Source organism: Fukomys damarensis, unplaced genomic scaffold (genome assembly GCF_012274545.1).
Source record: "Fukomys damarensis isolate Sample0158 unplaced genomic scaffold, DMR_v1.0_HiC HiC_scaffold_15, whole genome shotgun sequence".
NCBI lineage: Eukaryota > Metazoa > Chordata > Mammalia > Rodentia > Bathyergidae > Fukomys > Fukomys damarensis.
In genome coordinates, this window is record NW_022900927.1 from 36,447,296 (window position 1) to 36,464,012 (window position 16,717).

At 40.0% G+C, this 16,717-nt stretch overlaps 1 protein-coding gene across 1 annotated transcript in view; it reads left to right on the top strand.

The window, feature by feature from the left end:
- The window catches only part of Tph2 (tryptophan hydroxylase 2), a 97,371-nt gene that overhangs the window by 16,021 nt on the left and 64,633 nt on the right, over nt 1-16,717 (top strand). The window contains exon 6 of the mRNA XM_010617503.2: nt 15,343-15,539. Coding sequence (XP_010615805.1) covers nt 15,343-15,539 — 197 coding nt within the window. The remainder of the gene's footprint in view (nt 1-15,342; nt 15,540-16,717) is intronic.

Below are 16,717 nucleotides of genomic sequence, written 5' to 3' on the forward strand. Positions count from 1 at the left end.
TCACAACTGCTAAATTGTTGTGGGTGGGGGAACAGTAATGCGGTTTTTAAAAACGGAAACATTTTTCTTTGAGGGCTAGAGCAATGATTATTCTTCAGCGCATGCATATTTAATTTAATTATATTTTTAGTGGGGGTGGTGATAGTTATTTCAATCCATTTTGTTTTCTTGGAAAGAGGCCTCGAGCTTTGACTTTAATTATGCCACTCTTGTTTGCTTAAATTGATTTTGAATATTACTGTGATTATGTTTTGTTATGAATGTGTTTTCTCCTGGTTGAAATTAAGGTGGCGCATGAACCTCATGTTTTTCCCATGGGGCTGCTTCCTCTCTGATTTATTAATTTTTTTCCATGCCAGGAATCTGAAATGAAAGTTGGTAAATGCAAATGTCAACAGATAAGGTAAACAAAAAAGTTTTAGCACTTCTGAATTTGACCTAAACTTGGTTTGGAAAATTCTCTAATTTACCAAGAAAACTCAGTTATTTCAATTTCAGGAATCCAAATAGTGTCTTAACATTTCCCAGCTGCAGTTTTCTTCTCTGTAAAACAGAGATGAAAAATGTCTCCTCTTTTTCTGTCATGAGAGCATTTTAAGGATTAAGTGATAAATGGGGACATTGTTATGCAATGTACGTTACTGTCTTTATCAAAATAGTGATCAAAGAATTTAGACCAAGGGCACAGGGATTCCTTGGACCCCTGACCAACTTGGAGGGCTTTGGGTGCCTCTGCTCCATTTCTCTTTACATCTGGAACACAGCTTGTGGAAGGATCAAAAGGCAGAAGTGAGAGGTGCACTGCATGGGTGAATCTCACTATTTACTACTGAATGATCAGCGAAAACTGCTAAGACTTCAGAGCCTCAGTTTTTCAACCTGTAAGATGGGGATAACTTTACCCCTATTTTGTAGGATTACCATGAGGATGTAATGAGTTAACACAGTATCATCACTTAGAATACTACTTAAGAAGTGCTATATAAGTCTTGGTAATATTATGATTTTTTTTTTTTTGGTCACTTCAACTGTTCTCTCCTTTTTGTCTATCTTTATGCTTCAAATTTTTTTATTGCTCCTTGTTTGCCACCTTTCTCTACCCTCTTGACTAAGGCTTTCTTTAAGCCCTGAGTTTTGTCTGATTTTTACGCTATATTAGTTCTTTATTTCATTACTCTCAAATTTAGCAGTTTAAAACAACAAACGTTTATTATCTCAAATAATTTCTGAGTGTCAGGAATTAATGAGCAGTTTAGCTGGGTGTCCCAGATCTCAAGGTAAAGTGTTTGCCAGGCCAGACGCCATGTGAAGGTATAACAAGGATGGAGGATCTGCTTGCAGTGTGGTTACTTACAGGATTGTTAGCAGGAGGCCTCGGTTCCTCCTCCTTCTCCTGTTACTGTTCTTACCCTCCTTCTCCTCCCACCTGTCTTCCTCCTTCTTTCCTCCTCTTTTATTGATTTATTTTTTCTTTTCTTGTGGTACTCGGGTTTGAACCCAGGGCCTTCACATTGAGCTATATCCTCAGCACTCTACTCCCTCTTTTAAATTTTAAGACAGGTTTTTCTAAATCACCAAGTTTCCCAGACTGTTTAAGTTCCTCCTGCCTCAGCCTCCCGGAGTTCTGGGATTTTAGGTATGTGCTACACACTTGGGTCAGTTTCTTTCAGCAAGACTTCTCCACTGAGTAGCCTGAGCATCAGGAAGATATCACAGCTACCTTCCCTGAAATGAAATGATCCAAGACACAGAACAGGGCAGAATCCACAATGCTTTTTATAACTTAGCCTTGAAAGTGACACAGATCACTCTTGTTATATTCTTTTGCTTCACAGATCAACCCTGACACGTTGTAGGAATGCACTGTACAATGATCATAAATACTCAGTGACAGGGTTCTTGGGAGACCGTTTTGGAGGCTTGGCACCACAGAGATTTCTTGCATTCTATTTCATTTCTTCAAGAACCGCCTTAACTTCTCTCATGGTGGGTGTGAATGCTTTGTTGACAGAACTAATCCCCATGAAAGCACAGGTATTGCAGTACAGCAGAACATGGAGTAGAGCACATAAGCTTTGAAGCTAGATAAACTGGGTTTGAATTGCTGCTCTCTATCGACATGCTGTGCAGCTGTGAGCAGTGACCTACTCTTTTGAAGTCTCAGTGCCTTCTTAAAATGAGAACAGTCTCTAGCTTGCATGCTTGAGAGGATTAGCAATTGTTCCAGGGCTCAAAATGCTGACGCAATCCATGGTAGATGTGGTATCTGTGATATGGATATGATTGTCATATTTGAAGTAGTTAATGATTATCTGGTTCTATATAATCAATCGCTGTGTGCATTTTAAATGAATAAAGACCTTAAAGAGTGACTGAGTTAAGGAACTCAAGGCTGCATGGTGTGATGGATTATAGGAGCTTTTAAAATATATGTTGGGGGGGCACATCTTTCAGTTTCTGATAAATCATTCACATAACTTTCTCCTTCCATTTGAAAAACTCACCCTCTTGGAGGCTTTCCAGGCTGGTGGGTCTCAACCAGGCTAGGGCTGGAGGGTGCAACTCGACACTCAACTCTGTTAGATTCACCCCTGAATGGCTAATGGTGGTGGAGATGTTCATCTCAGGTTGATCTCTCATGTCACACTACCAGGTAGTTTTAGCTTACTTTTCTTAAATTCCTGCCATATTCTTGGCATTGTGTTAAGCATGTCATTTATGTTGTCATTTAACCTCACAAAGAGCCTCTGAAATAGGTGTTACTATTGTGTTTCTTTTGAAGATGAGGGAACTCAGGTTTAGAGACATTCAGAAACTTATTAAAGATGACATAGCTGATTGTGTCACTTGCATAATCACCCGTTGTTGATGCTTTAATGCCTCTGAAATGTAGTAGTACATTGAAGAGTAGACCTTCAGCAAACATTTTCAGTACTAGGGTCATTTCCCAAATGGCCAGAACAGTTTTTGAATAGGGTCAACATTTTTGGGAGTTTCAAGAATGCTGCTCTCATAGACTGAATTCTTCTGTCTTTGCCCATGAGAAAACACCTTTTCTTGTCTTTCTTTCATCTTGCTTTGAAATGTCTGTAGCAACTTTCACTTGATATAGGTTGTTTTACACACACACTGAAAATAGCAACAGAACCAAGTGACTTGGCATTTTGAAGAGTTAATCTTCTTACAGAATTCTTGGAATATTTGAAATACACAGTCCTCGACAGTGTTTGAAACACGTACCCACTCTAAATTTGAATTAAATTTAAAAAAGACTTTATGGACTCAGTACTCCTGTCAGTCCTGTCTGAGTCCAAGCCTCTGTGGTATGCCACACGTGGTTTGGGACATCTGCCTGGTTCCGGCCCCAGCAGAACCATTTCCTAATCCTGCTGTGTGAATCTCCTCTGCTCTCTCTGGCCCTGGCCTCTTCTCTTCCTTCCCAAAGCCCAACCCTCAGAGGATACAGAATGAGGGGAAATAAACACAGCTGGTCTAAGGCTTGACAAACAATTGCCAGCGATCTAGCACTCTTTACTAGTTGCTAGCCTATTGATTTCTTGTTTTTTTGATTTATAAAATTACACCCATTGTGATTTACTTGTCCTGAGGTAAGTACTCAGCAAAACAGAGACCCTAAAACAAAACAGCCTTGAATGGAGACTAGTACGTTTCAAAAGTGCAATCACAAGCTCAGCAGGAGCATTCAATTTGGGTGAGCTCCTGAGTATTCTACGCAGCTCTATCAGAGAGAAAGAGAGAGAGAGAGAATTTTCTCTGTCAACATGGATTGGTGTTGATTATAACCTCTTCTCATCAAAGCAAAGAGGGATATTTTTTTTTTTTGCCACCCACTATATAATGTCAAAACAAAGCTCTCTGGGACTGAGATTTTAGTAATATGCTATGCATTTTAAGATATTTGAAAGTGTGTAACTGTAGAATGGATGTATGATGGAATGAACGTATTGGACCTTCAAGCTGCCACACCTCACTTTTCAGGAGGTCTTTGAACTTTCCTCTTTTACCAGATGACTCAGCAGAGGTCAGCCTCAGGTCTGCAAAGAGGAGATGATCAGAGACAAAGCAACATCAGGCTCTCCAGACCTTCAGGAGAGCTGTTTTGTAGACTTGCCTTCTACCTACTAGTGTTCAGTAGTGTGCCTTTAGGGTTTCTCCCACACACAAGAAGCTGTGACAGTTTAGCTTTATGTTTGAGCTAGGGGATTACTGATGCTGAGTCTTTCCTAAGAGGCACTTGCAATTATTGCAACTTGCAGAAAAATAACTGGAGTGGCTCCACCTCTCCACCTTTCCAGAAATTTCAGTTGACCCTAGCATTTCTCATTTCATGCGAGGAGAGGCATGATTTATGCTTCCTGCTTGGTTTCAGAATGTAGCTTAAACGAATATATTACTAACAGGAGTCATGAGTGCCACATTGCCTATTTTTAGATAGGTGAATCCTAATTGGAAGCACAACCATTAGAAGATGGGGGAAGAATGGAAGGGGATGTTATGCTTTCTCAACAGGGAAAATCTTAACTGGAGGGCACAAGTTTTTATCCTTAAGGTCTTCTCATCAGTTTCACTGGCAGATAATCACCTTGATGAACTGTGAGCTATGCTATGATGTGGGAGAAAGCTTTAATTTTTTTTTTCCTTCTCTGCCTTTTTGAGAAGAGACACTTTAGAAGGCAAATATGTTTTCTCCCCGACTGAGCTAATTTTATCCCATTCCCTTATCCTCCATTGATTTGCTTTCCCAGGTTTTGGATGAAACTGAGATATATGCAGCTGTTTGGGTGCTTCATGACTCCTGCATAAACACTAGTTGTTGATGTTTTAATTTCTCTGAAATGGAGCGGTAAATTGAAAAGTAGAGCAAAACCAAATATTTGTAGTACTGGGGTCATTTCCCAGACTACTAGAATCATTTTTGAGGAAGGTCACATTAGAGGTTTTAAGAATGACTCTCTTAGAGAATCAAAATCTTTCTCTGCCCAAAGCCACAGCTTTTCTTTTCTGTCTTAAAAATCTGTGTAACAACTTTGCTTGACATTAAGTTATATCTCACACAAGTTGACAAGAAGAGCAACAGAATTAAATGACTTGGATTTTAAAAAGTTGTTCTGCTCCTTACAGAATTCTCAACATATTTTAGGTGTACAAATGCACGATTCTTATAGGCATTTAAAAGACTTTAGGCTTTCTGGGAGAATCATTTTCATGCCAAATGTTTCCTTTTACCTGAAATTTAGCTCAGTGGCTAAAAGGAAGGGAGTTTGAGGGTTGCAAAGAGAGACAAAGGCAAATTGATTTGGAAAAGGTTTCTTTTCATTTTTGGCTCTTGGGAGGTTTTTAGGTGTGCATGAATGCCACAGTAGGATATTGTCTGATTAAAACGTGGCTCCCTTAGTCGTGGAAAACATTTAACACAGTGTGACCTGTATCACTCATTGACAGGGACAGCAGTTGTACCAAATTCTAACATGTTTCACAGAGAAAGAAGTGTGGGTATTTTCACTTTAAAATGATTTCTATGAACATGAAGGATTCAAATTACTTCCACAAGTTCTGTCTGAGAGGTGAATGGATTTATATGGAACAGTGCTGCTTTGTCAACTCCAGACCTATTCCCAGCCCTGCAGGGAAGTGATGAAATTTTATTCATTTTTATATAGCCAGAGGGAAGGAATGAACCCCACTGTGTCTGTTAGGTACTAGGCACTGACCCAGGTGCTTTTCAGACAACATCCTATTCCATCTTCATAGTGTTGGGAAGTAGTCTTATTTCCCTCAGTTTCAAGTGAGGAAACAGAGGCCATGCTATATATTCAGTGCCTTGCAGTGAGGTGTATCTATTAAGAATGAGATCTCTAGAGCTGAACTTCTTAGATCTAAGTCATACTGTGCCACTTCCTAGCTGTTTGACCTTGGACAGATTACAGTGTTTGTTACTGTTTTCTCAGCCATAAAATGGGGATACTAATAGTTATTTAATCATCCTATAAGATCAGCATGAGCCATGTAATGAGCTAGTATATTAAAGTTTCAGTTAACTATAGTGTTAATGGTGCCCCTTCCCCTACTACTGGAGCATGTTGGAACCCAGAATAAGAAGCCTCAGTCCTTGTTGGTCAAGGCACAAGGTATGACAGACTGACTTTGGAGCTCTTAGAGACCCTGGCTCTGGGTCTTTTCATCACAGGGGACTGGGATTGTTCAGTGCCATTGGTGATGTGGGGATTTTAGTTTTTTTCCTGCATTTGGTTCTTTGAGTTCCATCTCCTTGAGTATGCTGAGCACATACATATTGATAGATGTTAAAACTGTTTTTGTTGCTGTTGATATACAATTTCATGCTAGTTTTTACAGATGAAAATCACTCCTCTGCTATGTGAAGAGGGCTTTCTGAGAGGTGGGGAAATGGTAGGAAGCCCTGTGGTACACAGGACAAATAAAAACAAGTAATTTCAGGAGTTAAATCTTCACTCTCCCGGAGGCTCCCTAGGTGCAGTAGTTTATTGTCATTATGTCTCTTGTAAAGGCAGCACCGATATTAACAATGTGAACAAAACAAACTAACGTTTTTGCTTGCTACCATCTGAAAGTTCCTTAGGGCCCATAGCCTCATTTACGAAAATTCATGTGCACAAAACTCATTTGCAAAAGCAAATAAAATATGTGATCACAAGTGCTCTTTACCTGACTGGCCTAGGGGAGTAGCTAAAAATGCTTTTGTGCCTTTATACTTATCCTGATATGTCTTAGCAGTCATGGGCCTCCCAACTTTCTTGCCCGGTGAGTCCCATCAAGCCACATTATGTTAGACCACTTAAACCTTTTGGAATTGTGGCATAACTCAGAGGGCTGTTAAGTTGCTACAATGCCTTGTGAGTTTCTTTTTGAAAAAAGCATTGTCATTGTGCCCTATCGCCTTAAAAATAGCTTTGAAAGTTCATTCATTAGGATGTCTGGGCCAGGACATATGTCTTTGTTTAATGTAGCCTGGACTTTATATCCTTTTGGGTTAATATATGCTGCTTTCTTTCCTGGTGAAAGTTTTGGCTATAGGTATGACTGGATGACAATGTCTAAACAAGGGCCAGGGGGCTTGAGTTGAGAAAAATTAGAAAGAAAGGAAAGAAAGAAAGAGAGAGAGGAAGAAAGAAAGAGAGGAAGGAAGGATAGATATGTAAAGTAAATAGCACATAAAGTTAAATGGAAGCTACCAGAACATTTATTAAAATCTCAAAATATTTAGAATTGCTTTTTCCATAGCTAAAAATACACAAAGCAAGGATAAAATAAGGCAAATATATATCTACCAGACTTTCTCATGCACATCTATACTTTTTCTTCAATATTTAAATTTATGGCCTGTTTTAGGCTGTTTGGTTCATGTACTCATTTAGCAGATATTACTTATTGAACACACAGGCCCTGCTCTGGATGGCAGGGATGTGAAAATGAGCAAAAGATCCCTCCTTCAAGAAGCACATATTCCAATGAGGTGACAGATTTTAAATGAATGAACATGTATTAATTATATATAAAATGGGGTTCTGTGTGATCTTTTCACACATACATTCAGTGTACACTGATCAAATCCAGAAACCCCTTTCAACCTTTAGTAATAACTATTCTACATTTAGGTCGTTTTTTTTTAACTTCCACTTCCATTTTTCTCTGTGCCTGGCTTGTCTCACTTAAAAATGCCCTCCTGTTCCATATATTTTGCTTCAAATGACAGGATGTCATTCATTTTTAGGGCTGAATAATATTCTGTTGTGCATGTATGTTACATTTTCTTTAGTCATTTGTTAATGGGACTTAGACTGATTCCATACCTTAAGTATTATGAATAGCACTCAAGAAATATGGGTGTGCAGGTATCTCTTTGTTAGAGTAGAGCACTACTGTGAATATTTTGCTTCCTTTTTTTCCCTCTCTGGGTATCACTGATAACATTTTATCGTAAAGTTATTAACTATGCTGTATGGTCTGAATTCTGAAGTGCATTTTATCAAGTATAGAGACCTCCAGATCTTTCCTACATATTCCTGGAAATTATTTAAAAAGTAAAGCTTACTTTCTGGTTAAAGCATAATAGGAATCATCCATTCCATTCAGGATTTTTCTTTTTCCTGACAGCATTTTATCCATTCATAGAGGTGCAATTAGTTTTCTTGTCAAACACTCCTTGAGGGCCGGGGATTTAGCTCAGTGGTTCCGCTGCCAGCCTTGCAAGCGCAAGGTCCCAAGTTTGATTCCCGGTATCAAAAATAAACAAACAACAAACAAACAAAGAACTCAAAGTCAAACACTCCTCCATTCCTCCAGAGATAACTGGATGCAGATGACATGATTTCACAAAGCATGACATTATGGCCACTAGACGTACGTGGGAGACATCAAGAACTGACTGAAATTTCTACATATGGGTTTGTCTTCAATTGCGACAGGTGTAATAAATACTCACTAACAACCAACAGTACACTTTATGAATGATGAATATTTTTTAGAAAAAAATACATTTGACCAAAATCAATGTTACTCGTAATAATATTACAATAATGTCATCGTTATTCTTCTATATTCTTGTGGGCTTTCTTGGGCCGAAATAAAAGGAGATAAATTATAGATACCTTCTTAGAAATTATGCAGAAATCAGGAATGTCCACTAAGGAGTACAGCAAATGCCTCTAGTGAGTTAAAAAGAAACAAAGATAGACATCACTGGCCTTGATGTTCCTGTAAACTTTCTCCAAGGGCCCTGTCCAAATCCTTAGAGAAGAGCTAATTGCTAATGAATTGCAAAGCTAATGGATTTTATATTTCATCTCTTCTCATTTCTCTTCTGTAACTGAGGTGGAAGTGTCAATCAAGAGACACATGTTAAAAGGGGGGAAGAGAGAAAAGAGGAGGCAAGGCAAAGATGAGAGAGAGCGAGAGGGAGAGAGAGAGAGAGAATCTATTCTAGGCAGATAAAAAGCTCTTGAATAAGTGAGGTATCTCTTACTCTAAGGAACATGTAATGAAAAAAAAAAATAGAAAGTGAGTTCTTCCCTAACTTTCATTCAGATTTACCCATCCTCTTAACCAATTCTGTTTACCTTCTGCTCTGTTTGGTGCTTGCTTCTGAGAAAATCCAACTGTTCTCAAAGAATACAATCAGTGTTCTATTTCAGCGAGGTTTACCATCCTGATGTAAATACTATCAATTGCAGCCTGTCACATCTTCTTCCGCTGAATAAATGAATTGCTTCCCTACACGAGAGGTCCCCTAAAGATAACACAAGCAGAGAAACTGCATCTCATAGTAGGAATCTAGCAGCAAGGACTGCAGAAGGCAGCCACCACAAACAAGCTTTTTCCAATTTCTCAAATTTAAAACAATGCATGTATGAATATGAAAAGTATCTTGCTGTTGGAGATTAAGCAAATAGTTAAATGAAATGAAAGTATTTTTGCTTATTCATATGGCTATAGAAAGACACACAATTGCAGTCTCTATGGTGTGTATGTCCCTGTATTTCTGAGTCAAAAAAGTATTTGTTAAACAAATGTGGTCTAATAAACTCAGGACTTGTGCAGAGTAATTCTCCACATCTGTCTCCAGTTGGGTATATCGATGCACTTCCCACTTTCTCCTCTCTGTAGGGATAAGGCAGGTTTTTCTGAACTGTCCCCCAGTTTCCAGGAAAAGTGAGATTTAAACATATAGGGAGAGAGATGCCTCCCACTGCCATCAAAACGTCCAAAGAAAGTTCTTAGTCATCTCTGACTAACAGCCAGAGTTTTTTATTCTTACTGTTAACTTAAATCTGCATGGGTACCATTCAGTCCTTGTCTAGTCCTGTCCTTGCTGAACACTGGCTCCTAAGAGGGAAGAATGTTCAGTGAATGAAATCTATTTAAAGTCACATTGGCTTTGCTCCTGTGAATTCGGAAGGTGTGAATAATAATTTTGGTGGTTGTTGAACATTGCAGAATCCAAGCTGATTCTATATAAATAAAGGAGACTCCTTAGATATTCAATTAAATATTTACATGTGATTAATCTGCTGAGAAGTATCATCTTGTTCCAACTTATACCAACATAGATGGTTTTATTTTTCCATTTGTAGCTTTCAACTCCATTTTGTTGAATCCTACTTTCCTGTTGGGCAGCAGGTTCCTTAGCAACATCTAATTTGCTGTCATTTTCAATTATCAGTATAGTCTCATTTGGGTATTTAAGACCTGGTCCTGTTCATTTAAAAAGATTAATCTCAAAGTAGATTCAAAATGTATCCTCCCTTCCCTACAATTATTAGGAGTGAATGTGTGGTTTTGTTTAGTTTTTGAGAGCAGGTGTACTCTAGTTCTTAGATACTTTCTTTCCCTCTTTTAGGACCTAGATCCTCTGGACTTGGGGTCTGAATAGAGGGAAGGAAGAGGCTGAGATATTTGATGTGATTGCTGGAGTATCAGTGGTGGGCAGGTCTCAAGCCTAACTCATCCTGGTTCACACAGATTCTTCCTGGTAGGGCACTCTCTGCTGAAGTGTTGGACTCTGCGTATTGCTAGACATTGTTTTGGGGGTAAGGCCATTCCCTCTAACTCTACTCATACAGAAGTGCGCCCCTGGTCTTGTCAGAGATCATGGGCCCCTCCACCAGGTTGGACATCTCAGAGCTTGGACACCCTCAATGGTTCTTCATGAGGGATAAAAGGAACCAGTCTCTGATCCTGAGAAATGAGCAGAAGTGAAGAGTGAGACTTCTCTATTTTTCTCCCAGGCACGACACTTTGATTTAGATCTGAATTGTCCCCCACCCCCAATTCTCATGTGTTTTGAAGGTGATTGGGTGCTATACTTGGTGAGTTCAATAGCTAAATATGCTGTTAGGAGGTGGGGCCTGGAGGGAACTGGAACTGGGTCACTGCAGGTGTGACCTGGAAGGGCATATTCTTGTCCCCTACTCCTCTCTTCACTGTCTGCTTCCGGCCTGACAGGAGTTGAGCACCTTTTCTTCCACCATTCCCCTCTGCCACCCTCTTCCTGCCTAGGAGCCAGATGACCATGGACTGAAACCATGAGTTAAAATAAATCTCTCCTCCTTTAAGTTGTAGGTGTTGGCTGTTTTATCCCAGTGACAAGAGAGTGACTGACTGAGTCTCACAAGAATCTCTAGATTCTGTTGGGCATTGGATTTCATATTCATGTGAACCTTACGTTTCTAAGGACACATGATAAAGGAGTCCCCACTTCGGCCCCAAAGTGCTCCATACTCCTAGGCTTCTAAATAGTCTCCCATAGGCTGCTGCTTCCCTGCTCTATGCTGATACCAGCGCCAAGGAGCCCTGTGGTCCTACTGCACAGCAAGATCCATCGGGAAAGCTGGAAAGACTTCTGACACATGTCATTTGTCCTTAGAAATGATTTAATGGAGCAGGTTACCCTTCTGACCTAGGGAAGAGAAGAGAACCTGACTCTTTCCATTAAGCACTGCCTTCTAGCATTCCTGAGCACCTCTTATTCCCTATGAGACTGGGGGATGAGGTCTGGGAATGGCTGGGAAGGGTTGTATGGGAGGAGTTTATTGGTGATAAGCCATTTCTGTTGCTTCTTACTAGACCCTCTAAAGAGATGGCTGGTTTCAGTTGGTGGGAAGGGCTTTCTCTAAAATGTGGAGTACTTAAATAACTTTAGTTTTGGGCTGGAGCCAAGTTTTAGAATGCTGATATATGATATCTATTATGCATGCCTTATAACAGGTACCCACAGATAGATGTATAATGACACACAGGTCTATATTTAAGGCTTGTAAAAAGGCCAGGCTTCCCTGCTGGAACCCTTTTCAGATGCGATTCATAAAAACCCCCACTAACTCATAGTAAGTGTGAAAAAATGCAATACATTGTGATTTTCCCCATGACAACAATTTTTATTTTTCCAAATGTCAAGTTTCATAGTTTTAAAAATAGTTGAGTGGGCCTACATTCCTGGTGGCCCCAAAACATGCTTATTCCATTGGTAACCTGGCCCTGAGTTTCACTGAGAAGTTTAAGAAGTGAGTGTATAAGATAGGCTGGGGATTTAGCTCAGTGGTTCTGGCACCTGCTTTGCAAGTGCAAGGACCTGAGTTTGATCCCTGGTACCAAAAAAAAAAAAAAAAGTATATAAGAAAATGCTCTTAGTGAGATACAACTACATGCTAGTATCATGATGACATATGACTACAGATGAATTTTCTACACACCAATCACCCCACTCACTTAACTAAGACCCTTTTTAGTTTGGAATGTGAAAATAAGTTGATGTCCAAAATACATTTTTAAATTCACTGGTATATACTGACCAATGAAGATTGTAGTGTCCTGTGCCAGATGGACTAAGTTTCAATCAAGCCTGGCTTTATGATTTTAGACAATTTGTTCAATGCCTTTGAGACTCAATTTCTTCATGTGAAGTGGGGATAAGATCAATATCTGTCTTATTGAGTTGTGGGAATCAAATGGGTTAGTTCATATGAAAATTGAAGGTTAATTCGTAAAAGTGTCTGGCATGTGGTAAACACTCAGATGTTAGCTATTATTGCATATCTATATGAACTACATAGAAAAAAGGGCATTTTTAATTTTTTCTATATTTTGGATGTTTTCAATGAAAATTAAATGGATGAATTTAGCTCTTTCTTTATAATGAAGTTTTGAGTATTTACCTGAAAGAGTTGCCCAGGACAGGGGGTTGGAGTGGTGTGAGAAATCTCATGGCACCAGAGGTGACTCAGCTGAGCTCAGGGTTGCAGTGGGGCCCCACACCAGTTCATCAGCTCAGAGGGCAGGCCAGCAAGCTACCCAGGTGGGGCAGACAAGCGCACACAGATGCGAACAGACACAGCTATCCTTATTCCCCTGGTGGTGCTGGGGGAAATTCATTATTGAGCAACAGACCTGTATAATTCTTTCTTCCTACTCTAATTCACACTGATTCTTTCTGCACCCTGTTGGCTACGTTCAGCTCCCTTTTGAATTGCTGTAGGTTTGCAGATTGAGATGGAAGGGAAACATTTGATGTAACGATTTTCTTCAAATGGCTTCTCGATATTTCATTTATTGTTTCAGCCTCATTGCTTTCCTACCTTCTGATCATGCACAGCATTTATTAGTTTTATTGGCCTACATGACTCAAATTGATCTAGCTGAATTTTCTGGAGCCAGAGGAAGACCATTTATATTTTCTTTCCTTGTATCCTTTCTATTTTTATCTTCCCATATCAAGTTTTCATTCTAAATTCATTATGGATATGAAGACTTAGTCTCGATCTTCCCAGCAAATATATGCCAGGTTGCAATTTTTTATTTGCTATCAACAGTCAAATTTAAATAAGGCTAATCTTGATTTAATTTGGTTTGTATAAACCTAAGTCTTGTACTTAGGGAAAGCAAATGTTAATTTCTAGTTCTTTTTTCAATATTTTTGCATTGCTTATGTATTTTCCTCCTCCTCCTCTTCTTCTTCCTCCTTTTTTTCCTTTCCTCTGACCTCTTTCTTTTTCTTAAAAAAAAAAAATCCAACACCCAAAACAAACAAACCAACAATCCGGGAGCAGTAAGAACCACATTTGGACCTGAACTTTAAATAGAAGGTATCGGAACAAGAAAACTGAAAACTGAAATATGGGAGGAATTGAAGTTGGGTGGGCAGCAAGAGGACCTATTTGACAGCCTACCCTTGTTATTGTTGTCTTTCTCTTCTTTACTACCTCAAGGGATTGTCTGGAATGATCCCAAGTCCTTGAAGGTGCCCTGCAGCTGCCGTGACCCCGAGTGGCAGTTGTTATCTTGTCTACACAGGGTCTCTGCAGCAAGTGACTGCCTACTTTGGCCTGGAGTCATAGATTGCAGAGGCAGAAACCCTGGTGTTATCTATACCTATTTTGACTTTCATATGTCGTACATATGTATTTGCTGATCATAGGGGCGGAGTTTCTGATGAGTAACCAGAGTGGGCAGAGGGGCTGTTGAAAATGACATGAGGACTTGTTCTCAAACTCTGATTCACTTACAGGGTAGGTATCTTAATAAGAGGTTGCATTTAGATTCTAGTCTCTCAATCAATTGCAAAAGCACAAGCCCACATTCCTCTTTTCCTACAGGTTTTGTTGGGAACTGGTCTCTTGTGCTTGGCTGCTGGCTGTGGGACAGCATTTCCTTGTCATCTCTTTGTCAGGGAATATACAGATCCTACAAGACAAGTTTCAGCTCTTGTTGTACCTCCCCTGAAGCTCTCTGTGACCATTCCAGTCTGGACAAATTTCCAGAACCAAACCCAGTCATCAGTGCACCAATATCCATATGGCCAAACTTAAGCAGGTTTCATTAGAATACATTCCATCCATTTGCTTATCACATACGGCTGCCTTGGAAAGACAGTGGCAGAATCGTGACAGAGACCATGTGAACCACAGGCCTAAAGTGTTTACCTTCTGGTCCTTTCCAGGAAGTTTGCTAACCCTTGTCTTAAAGGAAGCAGGCTTAATGTATATGCCTTTTAGTATGACCTGCAATAAATATTTCTTATTTTGGGATTTGCAAAACTCTCATTTGAAATTCGGCATAGTCTTTTAGTATTTGCCACAAAATTGTGCTTGGAAATTGAGGTGAGTCTGGGCAGGGTACAAAGAGAGCTAGCGGAGCAATTCTATTTTCAGTTCTTTTTTTCTTTTTTTTTTCGTACCAGGGATTGAACTTGGGTCCTTGTGCTTGCAAGGCAGGCAGTGGCACCACTGAGCTCAATCCCCAGCCCAGAGCAATTCTATTTTCAAAACACAACATCCACTTATTATTGTTGTCTTGTGATTGTAGCAAAACTCTTACAGCATAGTTTCTATCCTCCCAGAACTCTTATTGTTACCATTCTTAGTTTAAGAAAATAAATTTTACCAAATTTCTATAAGGGTACATAAGTGATTTAATTAAAATTACATTGCAGTCTAAATACACAAAAAGTTAGGAGATTAGTGTTTACTTAAAAAAAACCCAATACTTAATAGGGTCCTTTTGAACATGGAAATGTTCCACTTTAGAAGAATCTGACCTGTGCTTAGGTGAGGATATACTTAGTAGTTGAAAGCTAGATGTACATATGTGTGTATATACTGGGGTTTGAACCCAGGGCCTTTGCACATCCTTTGACCTTTAAAAATTTTGTTTTCGAATTTTTAAGATGATGTCTTGCTATGTTGCGTAAATGAGGTTGAACTTTTGACCCTTCTGCTTCAGCCTCCCAGAGAGCTGGTGTGGCAAGTGTATGCCGCCATAGATTAATTTATTTTTCTTCTCTCCTCCTAGTGGTCAGCCCATTCCCAGGGTGGAGTACACAGAAGAAGAAACTAAAACTTGGGGTGTTGTATTCCGGGAGCTCTCCAAACTCTATCCCACTCATGCTTGCCGAGAGTATTTGAAAAACTTCCCCTTGCTGACTAAATACTGTGGCTACAGGGAGGACAATGTGCCTCAACTTGAAGACGTGTCTTCATTTCTAAAAGGTGAGACTTCCAGGATATCTTTTCCTAGCCAGCGTCCTCATTTGTCTTTCAAGGACTCACAAATGGCAATGGCCTTTTTCCTAGAAAGGAAAAGCAGTAGTTTAACAAGAGGAGCTTTGAGCCAGCAAGTCCCTGTGGGCCATCAGAGGGAAGCAGATCAGGTCTCTAGGTCAGGGAGGTGGATTGACTGCTTACACAGCTTGGGACTTGCTGAGGCCTCTCGTTCTCTGTTGTCAAACTTGGTAAACACCAAAGGACATTCACAGGTTCAGGTTGGAGCTTTTTCTGACCCAGGAGTTACTATTCTTTTGAGCTACATGGATATAGAATGACCTCTCAGGTTGTACTGGATTAAGGAATATCACGGATAATGTTGAACGTTAGGGACTTTCCTCTGGGACAAATCAGTCAGTGAATCAACTGATCAATATTGTTAAGTTTAAGTTGTGTGCCAGGGGCTGTATACACACCAGTGGGATGAATCCCAGCGTGACCACATTCATATTCTCTGTCACTCTCCTCAGCAAGAAGACAGAAGGCTCTTTGAGGGCTCAGGGAGGAGGCGCAGTTCCTGGAGGTCTCACTTCCTTATCTGTTCTTCATTGTGGTTAAGTCCTTGAGTCCTCTGCTCCTCTCTGTCCTTTCCCCTTCTTTGTCTGAAGTGCTCTTCCTTTCCTGAAATCGTTCCCATGCCTGTCTTCCACGTTTCTGTCAGGATACTTTATTTTTCTGACACATCAGCCTTGCCCCTAAGGTCTCCTCTGAATTCCTGCCAGCCTTCTCCCTTCTCTCCCCTACTGTGTAGGTCTTTGTATTAGTATTTTATTGTTGTGTTGTTGTGGGAAAGTGAGAGAGCTCAGCATTATAGCCAAGTATTACAGCTCTGTGTTACAGCTACAGTGACTTGACACAAGAATATGAGAGTCACTTGAATTGCTGGAGAAAAACTGAACTGTATCAGCGAGCTGTCCCAGAGGAACTCAAACACTCCAAATTCTGAGCCCCGAAAAGAAATGGGAACAGCCCTATGTAGAGATCTATGGGGTGTATGTGTGTATGGAGCAATGGTGAGCTCACCTACTGGAGGAACATGCTCATTGCAGCGGATAGGCAGAGTTAACAGAACATTTCTGAAACCTTAGGTAGAAACATCATGTGGCATGATACAATCAGCAGGA